The sequence below is a fragment of the Anabrus simplex genome, chromosome 8 (assembly GCF_040414725.1).
Source record: "Anabrus simplex isolate iqAnaSimp1 chromosome 8, ASM4041472v1, whole genome shotgun sequence".
Taxonomy (NCBI): domain Eukaryota; kingdom Metazoa; phylum Arthropoda; class Insecta; order Orthoptera; family Tettigoniidae; genus Anabrus; species Anabrus simplex.
The window spans coordinates 43,220,133-43,238,762 of NC_090272.1; the positions used below are offsets into that span (position 1 = coordinate 43,220,133).

At 39.3% G+C, this 18,630-nt stretch overlaps 1 protein-coding gene across 1 annotated transcript in view; it reads left to right on the forward strand.

Moving 5' to 3' along the window:
- Window positions 1-18,630, forward strand: part of LOC136878724 (cytochrome P450 4c3-like) — a gene marked incomplete at its 5' end in the record, with an annotated part of 108,104 nt that overhangs the window by 64,072 nt on the left and 25,402 nt on the right. Inside the window, 2 exons of the mRNA XM_068229047.1 lie at window positions 7,773-7,836; window positions 14,450-14,559. Coding sequence (XP_068085148.1) covers window positions 7,773-7,836; window positions 14,450-14,559 — 174 coding nt within the window. The remainder of the gene's footprint in view (window positions 1-7,772; window positions 7,837-14,449; window positions 14,560-18,630) is intronic.

Consider the following 18,630-nt stretch of genomic DNA (forward strand, 5'->3'; position numbering starts at 1 on the left):
ATTATTATTATTATTATTATTACCGTGGTTGGTGGATCAGCAGAGGTGAAAGAAGGTGCTGGGATGAATGGATCTAACTACAGAGTCAAAGTTAATTTAAAATTTTAACAAAGGTTATATTTTCTGAGTTTTAACAATCAGTAACAACAAAATTTAACAGGATCCAAGAATTGTAACTCTCTTGGGCTACAAGCCCCTAGTTTTACAATTTCGAGCTTCTAGCTCAACTTAAAAGCTTACAGTTTTACACAAAGGGCAGAAATCCCCTAATACCTGGAGCATTTGCTCCCTAATTTACAATATCAAGCCTCCTAGAGGAACCTTTCCAACACGGCAATATGTTGTTGAAGAGTTAGTCCCACCAAACCATGTGGGTAGCAGCACTATTGACTTTCTCGCTGAAAACACCAAGTTGTCCAGTATTGTCATATTAAAGTATTTGCCCATACACTAGTACTGCTCACGATGTCTGAGCAACTGATTCATTGTAGTACTCTGCAGCGCATCATCATTAAATGTCTTACTAATGAAGGCATGAAACCGGCGGAAATGTTGTAGAGATTGAAAGGACAGTTTGATGATCAAACTTTTTCGAGGCTTCATGTGTTTGCTTGGCAGAAGAAGTTCAAGGAAGGATGTGAACAGGCTGAAAATATCAGCTATGATTGTCGTTCATGGGGAAGCATTACAGAGGAGAACATTTACAGCATCGCATCATCAATCAATACTATTGTGACCTTGTGAGTGAGGTTAGACTTGGTTAACACCACAAATCATGTGACCAACCAATAGTAAAAAGTCATTCTTTTTCTGGGTCCACTCAGTTAATATAACTCTAAATTTTCCCTATCTGTCAAGACACTTAGAACACTATATGATTCCTGTAAAAAAAACTATTAACAAAAGAATGGCATGTTTCATTCTACAAGAACATTCTCCTTCATTGACAATTAATGCCCACCTGCATACTGCAGCTCTCACTTGCCAGAAATCAGAAGAAATGAAATGGACACCACTCGACCACAGATTCTGTCAATTCTATTAACATCTGCATAAACATGATTTTTCAGAGTTGCCAAGTGCTATGGATTTTCCGTAGTTTTTACGATTTTCTCTCATGCCACAGCAGTATGAAAGCTGTACTGATTATTATCGATTTATAAATTCTCCATTTCTCCTGCGAATATGAAAAACATTATACATTGGATACTCGGTGTTAGAAATCAGTTCATGAAATTATGATGAAATAGCGACATTTGTATCTTTAACAGTCGGCGTAACATCTTGTAATTCCCAGCATATATGCTCCATTTCTGTTTATCTGTGATTTAGTAACGTTTTGCCTGTGTTGATTATGACTTATGTTGCATGCTCATGCTGCATATTTATGCCATGTAGTACAAGCATTTATTTCGGTTAGCAACAACATAAACTAATAAAAGTTGTGTAAACCAATGAAGAGCTGAGTGATTGTGGAGAAGGACGATCTGCAACAAGTCGGTATTACCAAAAGCAGTACACAGAAGAGTTTTCATGCCTAGGACCATCAAAATTTTCACCGAAACTCATGTTCCGTATAACGTGCAAATGTGGTTTTTCAATTAAACATGGAAAACGCAATGTCCGCCCACGCTGTAGGAAATTAAAAACATAAAACATCAAGAGTATGGATGCATCGAATGATAATGCAAGATGCTGCCGTCTTTTTTTTTTACTACAAGAAGTGACTGTAATAGTGTTATGCAGACTCGATGTTTTTCACACTTTTTTCTTTTGCTTAACACAACCTCCTCTTGTCTGCAGAGACTCAGGCAGGCCTTATGGCAACGAGTCTGTCCGTGGAAGCTGTCCTGGGCCAACATGTTACATAACTGTAGCTACGCCCTTCGACAACATTGCCAAACATACATCGCCCAATCAACCACGAGGTCACTGTCCATCCACCCTTTCAGATTAGCTGTTCACTGATACTTTTGGAATATTTTTTTCTTTTAAATACTACATAAGGTGATTGTTTTTGTCCATCACCAGTTATACTCAACATGACAGTACACCTTTGTTCTTCATTGTCTCCAGTTATCGTTTTATAACTTGGGTTCTTCAGTCTGCCGATACTTATTTTGGTCAGGTATAATTCTGCTACCATATGTTTTCTTTTTCAGGTAGTTTATACATTTATTTATTCAAAATTAGTTTTGGCAGACTGAAGTACCCAATGGTTGTAAATTGGCTGAGTTGAAACAGAAAAGATATGTTATCATTACGCTGGATTCCCCTTCCTGTTGCAGTGTTATCAAGCAGCATTTCAAAATAGACCGGTGTTTGGTGTGCGTAACCAGTATGTGACAGTCTGCATATGAATTCGGTATTCTCTGTGCATATTTATTACATAGCCTCAAAATTCACTACCTTTTCTTCACGATCACCTAACCGTTGACGGACGCTAGTTCTTCTCCAGAATCTTAATCCATTGCAGTTAAGGCATTTTGTTTCCCAGCCCCAGCTAGCTTTGGAGCCTATGATAGTCCCTTGGCTATAGCTAAAGCTTTCACATGGTACTTTTCTCTTGTAACTGTGTATTCACATTGTTTCATCTGTATAATCATACAGCCTTTTCTCTAGGTCCAGATGCTTAACTTTTTGGCCCCAAAATGCCTGGCAATTGCTATTTGTTTGTTGAAGTTAGATTTTGTTTTTCACTAGACAAAAATAGACTTTTCTTTGACATTGTACTTTATTTCTGCATTTTCAGTAATGAATAAGCAATAATGAGTAGTTGTAGCCATAGTGTTTCACACTTCACTTCTAATGTGCTACTGACTCTGCACAGAGGTCAGGGTGCGCAAAAATGATTTGAGTGGTTTCGTCAGTTATTTCTAGCCATTTTATTAGAGATATGGTGATGGTGTTTGATGCTGTAAAACAAGTATCCCTCAAAGTTTTATTTTGTTTTGTTTTGTTTGAATAGCCTTCCGTACATTGTGCTTCCCCCAACGCCCGCGAGAGCGCGACAGTTGCAACATCCGGCAGACATGATGCGTCCTCTACGCCAACAGTTGCAAAGATGGCGACTAACCGTGAAAAAGCATATGCTGTTCTGGAATTTCATTCCAGCCAATCTGTACAACCGTGTGACAAAACAGAACAAAGCATCGGAAAGATCCACCCAGTATCAACGCCATTCACCGATGGTATCAACAGTTTGAAACCACGGGATGTCTTTACAAGGGAAAATCAACAGGCCGGCGTAGTGTGCCTGAAAAAAACGGGTGAGCGTATGTGACACAGTTTTGATCGTAGCCTGCAAAAGTCTACTCGTCGAGCCAGCAGGGAAATAAACATGCCTCGTTCGACCGTTTGGAAAGTCGTAAGAAAAGATTGCAGATGCGAGCTTACCGTTTGCATCTTCTCCAATCATTGTCGCCGGCTGACAAAGTAAACCATTTTGAGTTTTGTGTAAGTTTTCAGGGGCGTATGGATGATGATGAATTTTGTGACAATCTTGTCTTCAGTGATGAGGCAGCATTTTTTTTTTTTCTGAGTGGTAAAGTTAACAGGCACATTGTACGAATTTGGGGGCTGAACATCCCTGTACCTGTGTGCAGCACGTTCGTGACTCTCCCAAGCTCAATGTTTTCTGTGCCATCTCAAAATTTAAAGTTTACAGTCCCCTCTTCTTCGCTGAAAAATCCATTACAGGGCACATCTACCTGGATATGCTGGAGAATTGGCTCATGCCACAGTTGGAGACCGATAGCATGAACTTCATCTACCAACAGGATGGTGTTCCACCTCATTTCCATGTTGATGTTCGTGACTTTCTGAACAGCAGACTTCCAGAAAGATGGATCGGTCGTATTGGGAACGAAGATCACATCCTCATGTTATGGCCTCCACGCTGCCCTGACCTCACCCCTTGCGACTTCTTCGTATGGGGTTATGTGAAAGACGCAGTTTTTACGCCATCGTTACCGGCTGATCTAACAGAACTGTGGGCCTGCATCATCAACGCCTTTGGTCGAATTGACAGAGACATGCTACGTCAGGTGCGGGACGAACGTTACTATAGGGTTGATGTGTGTAGTCACTCATGAAGCACATACCGAGCACTTGTATGCTCATAAAAAAAAGTTTTTCTGTCTGTCTTTATAATTTTGTAATGTTACAACAATTGAGTTATTGAAAGTTAGAAACTTCATTTTGTTCCGTATTGAACTGGGATTACAGTAAAATGTTAAAGGTCCACCTTTTCAATACAATGAATGTTTATTGATGTGAATATATATCACATAACGTTTAAAGAAGATTGGTACTAGTTTCGACGCTCATTGCGCGTCATCATCAGCTAACGAATCAATTGAGCAAAATACAGCTTATCAAAAGCAATATATAACACATGATGGCACCTACAAGACTCATGTTAAACTATGACTAGTTAAAATATAAAACACATGACAGCAAATACAAGGATTAATGTTAAAAGTTAAATTGTAACAAGTTAAAACAATGAAAGCAAACCAGAGAAGGTACGGTAACACAATTGTTAAGGTATGATGCACGAGAAAATAGTCCAGCTTGAGGTTTGTAGAACATAAGGTGTATCTAATAAGGCAAATTTTAAATGTAACGTTAAAATAAATGATGTGGGTATGGTGCGTATGACCATCTAAAACACATGACAGCACATATAAGTCACTGTTAGATTATAACCAGTTGAAATAATGAGGTGCATCTGACCGTAAAATATAAAAAATTTTGAGAAGGTATCCCAGTTGTTGAGTCTTGATAGACAAGAGAATAGTCCAGCTTGAGGTGCATAGATCATAAGGTAACATATGTTATCAGTGGGAAGAATAAACCTTGTTCTCTTAAGTTGCAGTAATTAACAGGCTTAATTCAGATGGTTTCGTAGCCAACAATGTGGTCGTGTGAAGATCATAATTTGAATAAATATTATGATTCCCAGTTCAGTATGGTAACGTGGAGACCTTGAGCAGCGTGATGGCACAATCATTTGTGCGCAACTTGTATAACTAGATCCATTGTTTGAGTCGAAGCGGTACCATGTTCCGAGCTGTCAGTGGAGAGATGGCGTGGGAGGACATCATTAGATGAAAAAGTTTGAGTGGTGTCTTTAAAAGTAGGAAAGATCACAATATGAAGATAAAGTTGGAATGCAAGAGGACAAATTGGGGCAAATATTCGTTTATAGGAAGGGGAGTTAGGGATTGGAATAACTTACCAAGGGAAATGTTCAATAATTTTCCATTCTCTTTGCGATCATTTAAGAATAGGCTAGGAAAACAACAGATAGGGATTCTGCCACCTGGGCGACTGCCCTAAATGCAGATCAGTAGTGATTGATTGATTGAAATCTTTTAATCATTAGTTTGAAATTAGTGAATTTTATCAAAGTCAATGACTGGTTTTTAATATCTGTGCATGATATGGATAAGTTTTGTGAAAAACACTAATTAATTTATATTCTGATATGAGGAAGTGGCGAGCAATGGAGACGAGTTGGAAGTGATGATGATGATGACGATGACGGAGAGAATCTTTCATTTCCTTTTTCTTGATCTCTTCCATTTTTCCTGATTTTATGGTGAGCATGCATTCAGTACCATAGATACTTTCTGGCTTTTTTACTGTATCATAATGTAAAATTTTAATTTTATTTGAAAGATTCTTCTTATTATAGGTACACTTTAGATGTGTTTCTGATGTTGGTCATGAATCTGGTCTTTTCAAAAGATATTTGAAATCCAATGTTCCTTGTGATTTCTTTCAGGAAGTTGAGAATTTTCAGATGCTGGGTCTCTACTTCGAGAGAAGATGGTAATGTTGTCAGTGAAAGCCAAGCAATTTATACCTACCCTCTTAAATTTTGATTCAAGTCTGATCTCGTGATGTAATCCTCTTTCTTTCAGTTTCACCACCCACACACAACCTTATTACGGTACTTTTTTCCAGGACACAGTTAAAGAGAATCAGAGAAAGTCCATCTCTCTGTCTAACACTTGTTTTTAAATTCCTCTGAGATCTCTCCCATAAATTTCACTTTAGATTTTATTTCTGTGAGAGTTTGCGTAATTATGTTGGTTGTCTTTGAAAGGAATCTGAATTCTTCTAGGATGTGGAATAGGAAGGTTCTGTCTATTGAGTCGTAAAATCAACAAATACTGTCAAGTAGTAGTAATAATAATAATAATAATAATAATAATAATAATTACACTGCCTGAAAAAAGAATTGAAGCACCCAGAAGGGCAGGAGGAAACAAAATGAAACTTCACATGTTGAGAGGGTATGTGATGTTATTTTAGCCATTACAAAATCAAGTAAAATTTAGAAAGACCTTGGCAGTAAGAACCAACTTATCAGTATGACGTTGCACCCCCTCTGGCCTGGATAGATGCATGATTCACTTGGGAAGGGTGTCATAAAGCCATTGTATTCACTCCTGAGGAAAGCTAACCCACAACTGTTGTTACTGATGCTTGACATCCTAGATGTTGGCACTGAGATGGAGTTGATACGGCTGTGGCTCTCCAAAACATTGGAAGACTGGGACCTCTCCCAAGCCACCACCATACACACAATGTTCAAACGGGTAGTACAGAACCACAATTCATCGCTGAACACAATGCAAAGCCATTTATCAGCAGTCCACTCGGTCATTGCACCACTCCAAACATAGCTGTTTGCGTTGTGCTATTAATGGCAGCCTATGTATGGTATGGTAATTCCTTAGTGTGGCTGCTGCTAGTCTCTGACCAATGGTGCGGGATGACACAGAATGTTGCAGGGAGCCCATCACATGTTCTTGGATGGCAGGCACAGATATGAACAGGTTACGTTGTGCTTGGTGCACAATACGGTGATCCTCCCTTGTGGTGGTCAGACGTAGTCGACCAGAAATTTGATGATGAGTATGCCTGCCCTCACGCTCCCGTGCAGTCTAACATCGGGCCACTGTCCCATCCGAATGTCCCATAAATCTGGATATTGCATGATTTGAACAGCCAGCCAAATGGAGACCCACAATGAGACTCCTTTCAAACTCTGTCTCACACGAGAACGCGGCATCTCCATGCCCTTCACAATGATTACTCAACATCTGATGCTGTTCATGCCCCTTCTATTCCCTACCAGGCCTGGTAACAACACTAATACACTATGGTGCCCGTTTTACCTGTCATGGAGAATTGCAACTCTGATTTTCATAAATGATTTGCCTAAACATGTAAAAAATTCCAACTGTCTCCTTTATGCAGAAGACTTCACAATATTCAGACTGGTTAGCTCAACACAAGACTGCCTCTTATGACAAAAAGACCTTGATGATATTCTAACATGAAGTCATATGAACAAATTAAAATTTAATGTCGCCAAATGTGTAACAATGTCATTCATCCGAAAAAAAAGAATAAAACTATCTTTCCATACAAGCTGGGTCCAAATGCCCTGCAGGAAGTTGACCAAGTCAGTCACCCTGGGATCCAGCTTGACAAGGGTCTTACATTCACAGCTCATGTGAACAAGGTGACAGGGGAGGCCTACTGGGCACTGGGATTTATCATAAGGAACAAACAAAGTGTACAATTATTGGGAGTTGTGTGACACTGCAACAATACCACCCACCACCCCATGTCATTATGTTTATTATATTTTGTGTACTCATCGCTGTTCCTATCTTCCTATACATATCTTGATTTCCACATGTTTGTTCCCTTCTAGAACACAAACCTCTAAGTCTGTTGTCTGCAAACAGGTGATCCAGGAGCGCAGACGGGAGATGCTTGAGAAGAAGAGTGTGGCTGACAAACACTTGAAAGGTGAGTAATATCTAGAAGATCATTAAACTGATGGTGGTATTTAATTGTAATTTACCATAACTGTTGATATTATTTTGTAATAATCAGATACAAGAATGAAGTACGTACTTCATTAAATGCTGGCTCTAACAATAAAAAATATTAACCATGTTGTTGTTTGAGTCATCAGTCCATAGACTGGTTTGATGCAGCCCTCCATGCCATCCTATCCTGTGCTAACCTTTTCATTTCTACGTAACTATTGCATCCTACATCTGCTCTAATCTGCTTGTCATATTCATACCTTGGTCTACCTCTACCGTTCTTGCCACCTACACTTCCTTCAAAAACCAACTGAACAAGTCCTGGGTGTCTCAAGATGTGTCCCATCATTCTATCTCTTCTTCTCATCAAATTTAGCCAAATCGATCTCCTCTCACCAATTCGATTCAGTATCTCTTCATTCGTGATTCTATCTATGCATCTCACCTTCAGCATTCTTCTGTAACACCGCATTTCAAAAGCTTCTATTCTCTTTCTTTCTGAGCTAGTTATTGTCCATGTTTCACTTCCATACAATGCCACGCTCCACACGAAAGTCTTCAAAAACATCCTTCTAATTCCGATATCAATGTTTGAAGTGAGCAAATTTCTTTTCTTAAGAAAGCTCTTCCTTGCTTGTGCTAGTCTGCATTTTATGTCCTCCTTACTTCTGCCATCGTTAGTTATTTTACTACCCAAGTAACAATATTCATCTACTTCCTTTCCTAATCTAATATTTCCTACATCACCTGCCTTCGTTCGACTGCACTCCATTACTTTGGTTTTGGACTTATTTATTTTCATCTTGTACTCCTTACCCAAGACTTCATCCATACCATTCAGCAACTTCTCAAGATCTTCTGCAGTCTCAGATAAAATAACAATATCATCGGCAAATCTCAAGGTTTTGATTTCCTCTCCTTGGACTGTGATTCCCTTTCCAAATTTCTCTTTGATTCCCTTTACTGCCTGTTCTATGTAAACATTGAAAAGGAGAGGGGACAAACTGCAGCCTTGCCTCACTACTTTCTGGATTGCTGCTTCTTTTTCAAAGCCCTCGATTCTTATCACTGCAGACTGATTTTTATACAGATTGTAGATGATTCTTCGTTCTCGGTATCTGATCCCTATCATCTTCAGAATCATAAATAGCTTGGTCCAATCAACATTATCAAATGCCTTTTCTAGATCTACGAATGCCATGTACGTGGGCTTGTCCTTCTTGATTCGATCCTCTAAGATCAGACGTAAAGTCAGGATTGCTTCACGTGTTCCTACATTTCTTCTGAAGCCAAATTGATATTCTCCCAACTCAGCTTCAACTTGTTCTTCCATTCTTCTGTAAATAATACGTGTTAAAATTTTGCAGGCATGAGATACTAAACTAATGGTGCGGTAGTTTTCACACCTGTCAGCACCGGCTTTCTTGGGAATAGGTATAACAACATTCTGCCGAAAATCGGATGGGACTTCTCCTGTCTCATACATCTTGCACACTAAATGAAATAACCTTGCCATGCTGGTTTCTCCTAAGGCAGTCAGTAATTCAGAGGGAATGTCATCAATTCCAGGTGCCTTGTCCCAATTTAGGTCACTCACAGCTCTGTCAAACTCTGACCTCAAAATTCGGTCTCTCATTTCATCAGCATCAACAGTCTCTTCATGTTCCAGAACCAAATTATCTACATCTTTACCTTGATACAACTGTTGGATATGTTCCTGCCATCTTTCTGCTTTGACTTCTTTCCCTAGAAGTGGCTTTCCATCTGAGCTCTTAATATTCATACACCTAGATTTTCTTTCTCCAAAGGTTTCCTTGATTTTCCTGTATGCAACATCTGCCTTTCCCAGGACCATACAGCCTTCGACATCCTTGCACTTCTCCTTCAGCCATTCTTCTTTAGCTACCTTGCACTTTCTATCCACTTGATTCTTTAATCGCCTGTATTCTTTTCTGCCCTCATCATTTCTAGCATTCTTGTATTTTTGTCGTTCATCGATCAGGTCTAGTATTTCCTGAGTTATCCACTTATTCTTAGTTGATCTTTTCTTCCTTCCTAACATTTCTTCAGCAGCCCTACTGACTTAATTTTTCATGACTCTCCACTCTTCCTCTATAGTGTTTCCTTCAACCTTTTCATTCAGTTCTTGTGCAACATGTTTCTTTAAACAATCCCTCACACTCTTCTTTCAACTTGTCTAGATTCCATCTTTTTGCAGTCTTTCCTTTCTTCAATTTCTTCAACTTCAGATGGCACTTCATGACCAACAAGTTGTGGTCAGAGTCCATGTCTGCTCCTGGGAAAGTTTTGCAATCCAACACCTGGTTTCTGAATCTCTGCCTAATCATAATGAAGTCTATTTGATACCTTCCAGTGTCTCCAGGTCTTGTCCACGTATACAGCTGTCGTTTATGGTGTTTGAACCAAGTATTGGCAAGGACTAAATTATGATCAGTGCTGAACTAGTATCCATATAGGCCTGCACTATTGTGGTGGGCATTGGTTTGGTGTCTATCTTGACGACAATAATTCTTTCAATATTCTGGTCATAGTAGCTTACCCGCTGCCCTATTTTCTTATTCATTATTAAACCAACTCCTTTCCCCTGTTTGATTTTGTGTTGATAATTCGGTAGTCGCCTGACCAAAAATCTTGTTCTTCCTGCCAATCTACTTCACTTATACCAACTACATCTAACTTTAGCCTATCCATCTTCCTTTTCAGATTCTCTAACCTACCACGATTCAAACTTCTAACATTCCATGCTCCGACTCGCAGAATGTCAGTATCCATCTTCCTGATGATTGCCCCCTCTCGTGTAGTCCCCACCCGGAGATCCGAATGGGGGACTAGTTTACCTCCGGAATATTTTACCCGGGAGGAAGCCATCATCAGTACATCATTCATACAGAGAGAGCTGCATGTCCTCGGGAGGTAGTTACGTCTGTAGTTTCCCGTTACTTTCAGCCGTGTAGCAGTATCAACACAGCTAAGCCATGTTGAGTATTATTACAAGGCCGTATCAGTCAATCATCTAGACTGCCGCCCTTGCAATTACCGAAAGGCTGCTACCCCCCTTTCGATGAACCATTCGTTAGTCTGGTCTCTCAAGAGATACCCATCCGATATGGTTGCACCTGTGGCTCGGCTATCTGCATCATTGGGACACGCAAGCCTCCCCACCATGGCAAGGTCACATGGTTCGCAGAGGAGAATATTAACAATAAGAAAGCAATAAGATGTAACTTAATAAGAACAAGTTCTTTAGAAATTAAATAACAAGCAAAAAAACAGGCATAATTGTATCCACATCATTAGTAATATTCTGGCAGGGTTGTCAACTGGGAATCAAAAGCTTAAATTTTAATTTGTACATATTCTACTTTGATTTTTGAGGAGGTGATACGTAATGAAGGTATCAATTTCATGTAGGGCATTTGCTGTTGTTGGTGGAATGTGAAACATTGTTGAAGTGTTAGGCACACATGTGGAACAAGGTGTAGTGGTCTATTTTGGATTTTATGAGGATAAACATGCAACAGGAAATGAGGTAACATAGATGTGCATTTAAGAGTGCCATTAACAGTTCTATGAAAAAAACAGTGATCTGTGTACTGCAGACATTTACTCAGATCCAAGATGTTTAAGTATGACAATTTCTCTGGTACTAAACTGTCTCTAGACATGATTACAGGCTTTGATTGATTTTAATGATGTTCGTGGGGACAGGAAGGAGTAGGAGTCAATGATAAGGAGAATATAAGTACAGAATTACAATTTAAAGGCGTTTAAGTCACAAATTTTAGTAAATCTGAGCAGATGTTCACCTACAATCTGGCTTGCTACCTAGCTACAACACTTCTGGGACACATTGTGCAAACGGAGTCTCACATTAAGAACTCTGAGCTTTTCCTTCCTCTTCTGCCACATTTCCTACATTTTGTAAAATTGCTGGAAGGGATGAATATTAATAGCACTAACATGATGGTCAGTTTTGATGCTAGTTAGATCAGTACCAGAGTGAAATGGAGCATCTCTTCTCAGCTTTACAAGCTAATAGGGTAAAGCAAAACTGAAATGAAGAGGGATTTTGACTATCCTCCACAATATAAGGGAGAAACAAGAAGAGACACATGACAAAAAAAGCATTCCTTCCATACATCTCAGTGATAACAGATAGAATTAAATCTTCAAACTTTCGGTGCACTTTACTCAAAATCTGTTTGGGTTAGCCACTTGAAATTTTCAAGGATTACTAGTTAGAGCATTATCTACAATAATAAGAAGGATAATTGGAAGAAACCAAATACTTTCGTCAGTATGATTTTTTCTTAAGGTACGATTTTTAAAACTAAAATAATGTCGAAAAATATTTATATTTCATTTTGTATTTTATTTAAAGGCATATTCCTTCTTATTACTGGTAATCAGGATGATGTTGATGCACCAACAAAATTTAATGGGCCTATCTTTATTAGTTTTCTTATAAATGGTACCAAAGTAGTGAAAAATATTAAACTGATAAAAATGAGGTTGAAGTTTCTCATTATGATTTGTTAGCTCTGACAATTCTTAGAACATTCCTGCCCCATAACTTGCATCATTTGTGTCCTCCTTAGTCCTCTTAAGGTTTCTCTTCAGTCTTCTGGCCCTTTTACTCATTTCTTCCACCATGCGGTCTGCTTTCTTTATTCGGATGTCATTCAACTCCATTAGGATGTTCAGTGTATTCTACCCTCGGAGAATGTTCAACATCCGCAGCACCTTAGCCCTACCAATATTCCCATCGTTGAAGGATATAACAGCATTACGTAGTCCAAACTCGAGTGTAGTATTACCAACAAACACTGTTTTCGGAACTCTGGACCACAGAACATGATTGAATGCTTCATTAACGTTCTGTGGTTTTCCATGCAGGCACTTTTTTAAAGATCTGGGTGTGCCAAATCAAAATATACTGGCTTTATAGCTTCAGCTACAACATGAGGTAACCCGCGGTGCTTATTATTTTGGTCTTTTCTTTTATATTTGCACCATGAATCATCTCCCTTAGGGAAACAGTTTTTGTTTTGATGAACATGAGGGAGATCCAATGACTATTTCAGATCCAGAAACACTACATGGCAAGCATATGGTGATGTCATTTTTAACCTCCACTACATTGGAACTAGGCCTATCTGTACTTTCACAAGAACTAACATTATTTACACCGGGAAGTTTACGTATGTGTCGATTTCCCGTATTCTTCCTCTTTCCAACAGATTTCAAACGACCCATTCTTCAATACGTCTATGCAAAATCACAAGGATTATAATACTACAACGATGTTTAGTAACCACTCGTAACATAAACAAGCAATACCGGAAGTTGTCATGGTTACCAACACAAAGTCTATGCTCAACAGAGCAGACCCGAAGTTAGTTCAGAAATCTATATATAACAGTTCAGAAGTTATACGCAAAAACATAAATCTCTGTAAAAGTGGGCGTTGTCTTTCATGGTGTAGCATAGTAATTTAAATGTTATAAAATAGTCTATTTTCATAATTTTTTGACTTTTTTAACCAATTCTTTTTCTCTATATTGTAAACAAATAAAAAAAAACAAAAAGAATTTTTCTGGTTTTTTTTCGCCCCAAGAAGGGTCTTTCTTACCTTAAAGAATGATACTATCAAGACTGCCTTTACAACTACAAAGAAAATATACCAGCAGTTATGTACGTTCAGCTAAGGATCCTCGGAACCCTCTCTATAGCTCAAGTTTATATCGGGACCACGAAAAACAACATTAACCCCAGACTGAAAGAACATAACTGTCACCATTGTCTCACCTGACTGTAAAAATCTGCATTGGCGGAGCACATTTGCTCCTTCCTCGATTGTGAAGCGAAATTTGCGAAAACTGTGGATCTAGTTATCACCTGTCAGTATCATTCTCATCTCTGCCAGACGACAGAACAATGTACGCACTGGGACACAACTTGCAGGTCTTATCAACACCAATCTGAGAGAGAGAAAAGTTAATATTAATGATGCCGCCTAGTCTGTGCTGTAGTTGTGGAAAAGTCTAGGTGTCCATCAGCCTGTGTCATTACATCTTGACTTTAGTGCAGATGAAATGTCAACGCGGCCTAATGTTGCGGGTAAACATTGACCTTGGTGATGAAAGCCTGCACCATTATAAAAGTCTAACTGAACTCATGACATGGGATTTTACCTGAACAATATGAAGAGAGAAATTTAGTTTAATGTCATGAATTATTCCAAGAATTTTAACCTCAGTAACAGCCTTGAGTGGAATGCCATTTATTTCATACCTGTGGAAACACTCACTGTTATTTAGCAACATTACAGTAGTTGAGATAAATAATAATTGTATGGCCTCAGCTAGCTTGTGCAAACATTTTAATTTAATGCCATCTGGCTGTCTGCTCGTCAGTTCCGATGTTCTGTTTTACTCTAGGCCTACTAGATGGCAGAGTAAACCGACTCGCTCTTGGCGTCTGTGGCTGAGTTTTAATGAATGTGTGGCAATGTTTAGGCTCAGCTTTAATTATTTAAGCATATAATGATGATGTGTGTATTCTTGTAGGGCGCAGGAGGCGACTTGCGTTCCTCGACCTGCTATTGGAGTACTCTCAAGATGGTGATGGGCTGTCCCAGGATGACATTCGCGAGGAGGTCGATACCTTCATGTTTGAGGTGAGAGGAAGTGTTATTAACCTAGAACAGTGGCAGCTGAAGGTCTGCTAATGACATGTGATGAAAAGAGAAGCCTCCATATACCTATTTTCCTGTGGTACTTGGACCAGTTGCCAGACTTCTTCAGAAAAGAAATGATGTAATTTCAATAGTCCACCATGCTCAATACACAAATGTATTAAAAACACAATTAAAGATACATGTTTTGGCCCTATTGGGCCTTCTTCAGTCTTGGAAGAAAGATATAAAGTTTATAGAAATACTCTAGAAAAAAAAAAAGATCGCACTAAAAGTCCATAAGAAAGAATTGATCTTGAAGGGATTCAACTTGTCGTAACATCAAAAACACAAACATTACCAGAGACTTGTATGCCCTTTCCTTTACATCCTTACTACAACCCCTAAATAATCTTATAGCCATATGAAGAGATCTGTAACTCTTATTTACAACCTCGTTAATGTTCATGAGGATTTTTCCTTATATTAACACCTAGGTACTTAGAGTGATCCTCATAAGTTAGTATTTCTCTATTAACATAATAGTTAAAACTGATTGGATTTTTCCTCTTGGTGAAAGTACTACCCGACTTTTCATCCAGTTTACCATCATGCCACTGTCTGCTGTCCATCTCACAACATTGTTAAAATCTTTCTGCAGTTGCTCCCAATCCTCTAACTTATTTCATACTCTGTCTATACAGTATAATGTCATCTGCAAAACACCTGGCTTGTGATTGCATTTCTTTACTCATATCATTTAGATATAAGGCAAAATAGATGCTCAACATACTGCCCTGCTCTTAAGCATTATTGAACCAGATAAAGCTTTAATTACTGGGCAGCGGAAGTTCAGGCTCTAAAAGGTAATGTTTTAGGTGCCTAAAATAGGCTCCGTAACTGGTATACTTAGGCACTAAAATGAATAATAGGCAGATATATATAACTGAACAGATATCAAGAAAACATTAAAACTCTGTTGGGTAATCGGGGAATTCAAAGAGCCACTGTCGAATTAATGACACTTTAAATTATTTTATTTTCGGGATTATATTTTCTTTAAGTGAACACGTCGGGAAAGACCAACAGTACACAGGTACCAGATGTGCAGCTGTTGCTCTAGTGAAAGATGAAATTCCAAGATTTGAGAAGGTTATATTTATAAAGGTAAAGAGAATGGGACGTTCACATTGTGTCACTAATTGCGGGGCTTTCGCTTTGCAAATCTGGGAAGGAGGTAGTGGGTGCTAACTCTCCTTGCAGTGTTTTATACAGGCTCGTAAGTTACATGCTCTTTAAAAATAATGGCACAGTAGACCATTATTATGAATACTGTAAAATATCAAAATTAAAACAGAAATTCAAATCTAACAAAGGAAAAACTAGTCAAACTGGAAAATTGGCACTAAAATTAGAATGGAAAATAGGTGCTAACAACAAAATAAGCATTATTAGGCATTATAAAACTGCTTTAAATAAACCTAAACATTCTTGAAACATGTAAATTTAAAAGGTGATGCATGTATATGTTAAGGAAAAACTAAGCATTTGCCTAAAATCCGCTGTCTATTAATTACTTTAATTCGCCGAGTTGTGTTTTTTTTAATTTAAGAACCCTATCAAAAGACTTCAATAGATCAATATTGATACAATCCATATGAGTATTTGATCTTGTGATTCTAACTTCATCAAGAATTGCTTACAGATCGCTATAGAGTGCATTTACCCTACAGAAACATATAAATTTAAATATCTCTTCCTCATCAAAAAGTTGAAGAATTCTTCTAAGAATTTATTTTAAAATATTAAAATACTTTACAGATGAACACATTGCATTTCATGAATCTGTCAGTGCTTTAAGTTACACACCCTCCCTTCACATCCATGCTCCAAGCCAAGTTTCCGGGCAACTTCCGAGGCTGCTACTACCAACTGTTTTCATTCCTCCCTGAATGGGGCGGAAGGCCTCCTAGATGGTGACACCATCTCTCAGGCCAGGGAATTTGTGGTGGTGATATGTGGAGCAGGTGAGATGGTTGGCGGGTATGACCTATACTAGGAACTGTCTTGGTGCACAAGAATGATAAACTAAGGAGAACCATTCTCAGGACAGCTGACGATGGGGACCAGCACCTCTACATCTCCTGAATGCTGAGGTGTAGAGCAACAGTAGAGCTGTGGCCACCCGTCCTCTGCTCGGTTCGTTGGTCCAAGTGCAGAGTTGTTCAACCATGGACCAGCTGAAGCCATTTGTAGGCCAAAGCCTATTCTGCAACCGCCAACCGACCTTCTGGAGACTACTACGAGGGTGATCAGAAAGTAAGTTACACTTCCAAGTTATGGCCATTTATGAAATCACCTACACATAGGCTGTGACAACATGCAATGTAACTTCACTTTCCCACATGCTCCCCGAGATTCTGTAAACATTTCTCGGAATGGTCAACCAACTGTTGGATACCCGATGTGTGGAAATCACCTCCAATGCTATGTAACCACCTGGAGAGTGCTGCTTTCACCTCCTCATCGTTTCAGAATCGTCGTCCACCGAGATCCTTTTTCAGCTTACCGAACATATGATAATTTTGATGCACAATAACGGAACACATCACATGGCTCGCCAAATGTCCAAACTGCTGCAACGATTCAAGTGGGAGATATGGCAACACCCTCCATACAGTAAGCTGAAAAAGGATCTCAGTGAACGACGATTCCGAAATGATGAGGAGGTGAAAGCAGCTGTCTCCAGGTGGTTACATAGCACTGGAGGTGTTTTCCGCGCATCCGAAAACAAAAGGTTGGTTGACCGTTCCGAGAAATGTTCACAGTCTCTTGGCGACTGTGTGGAAAAGTGAACTTACGTTGTTTGTTGTCATAGCCGTGTTGCGTATGTGTAGATGGTTTCATAAATAGCAATAACTTTGAAGTGTAACTTACTTTTTAATTCGCCCTCGTATTACTAAAACGTTTTCATTCCCTCCCTGAAGGAGATGGTGGCACTATCTCTCAGGTCAACAAGATGATAAGGTGAAGGAGATGTTCGTAGGAGGTGAAGGGGTTGGCGGCCATGGACTATACTAGGAACTGTCTCGGCATTCGTCTTGGTGCACGAGAATGGTAAACTAAGGAGAACCCTTCTCAGGACAGCTGACGGTGAGGACCAGCCCCTCTCCACCACCCGAATGCAGAGGCATAGAGCGACGGCACAGCCACGGCCACCCCTTCTCTGATCAGGAGGTTGGTCGGAGTGCAGAGCTGTTGGACCAGAGACCAGCCATGGCCACTTGTAAGCCGAAGCCTACTCTGCAACTGCTGACACTAATGAACTACCGTACATTATTACTGGTGAGAAGATTATAAAAGTTGTTGTACTGTAGGTATTTCATTATCAAAAAATTCTGCATGTTGGTGCAAGCATATACGGTAGATGGCAGTAAGTTACACCAATCAGTACAAAATCTGGTATGGTATTATACTGCTCAGCAACATCCATCTCTTGTATAGCGACTAGATTGACGTCATTATCAAGCAGGAGTGTACAAAGGGGATGAAGTTGATGCACAAAGAACAAAGAGAATGAGACAGCAGTAGTGTCAGGAATAGAACACCGGGCGAGTTGGCTGTGTGGTCAGGGGCACGCGGATGTAAGCTTGCATCCGGGAGATAGTGGGTTCGAATCCCACTGTTGGCAGCCCTGAAGATGGTTTTCCATGGTTTCCCATTTTCACACCAGTCAAATGCTGGGGCTGTACCTTAATTAAGGCTATGGCTGCTTCCTTCCAACTCCCAGGCCTTTCCTATTCCATCATCGCCATAAGACCTATCTGTGTCGGTGTGACGTAAAGCAACTAGCAAAAAAAAAAAAAAAAAAAGGAATAGAACACCATGTTAATAGTGTCAAACGCAAAACACTATGTGATCATGATAGTATTAATCTCCTTTATTAAAAGCTTATCAATTTTCCATCCTTTGAAGATTGAGTTCCTGCTCAGATATTACAGAATGAAGGGATCAAACCTGAGTATTAATAGGAATACTGTTCACTTCATTATTACTGCTGTGAAGAGCAGTGAT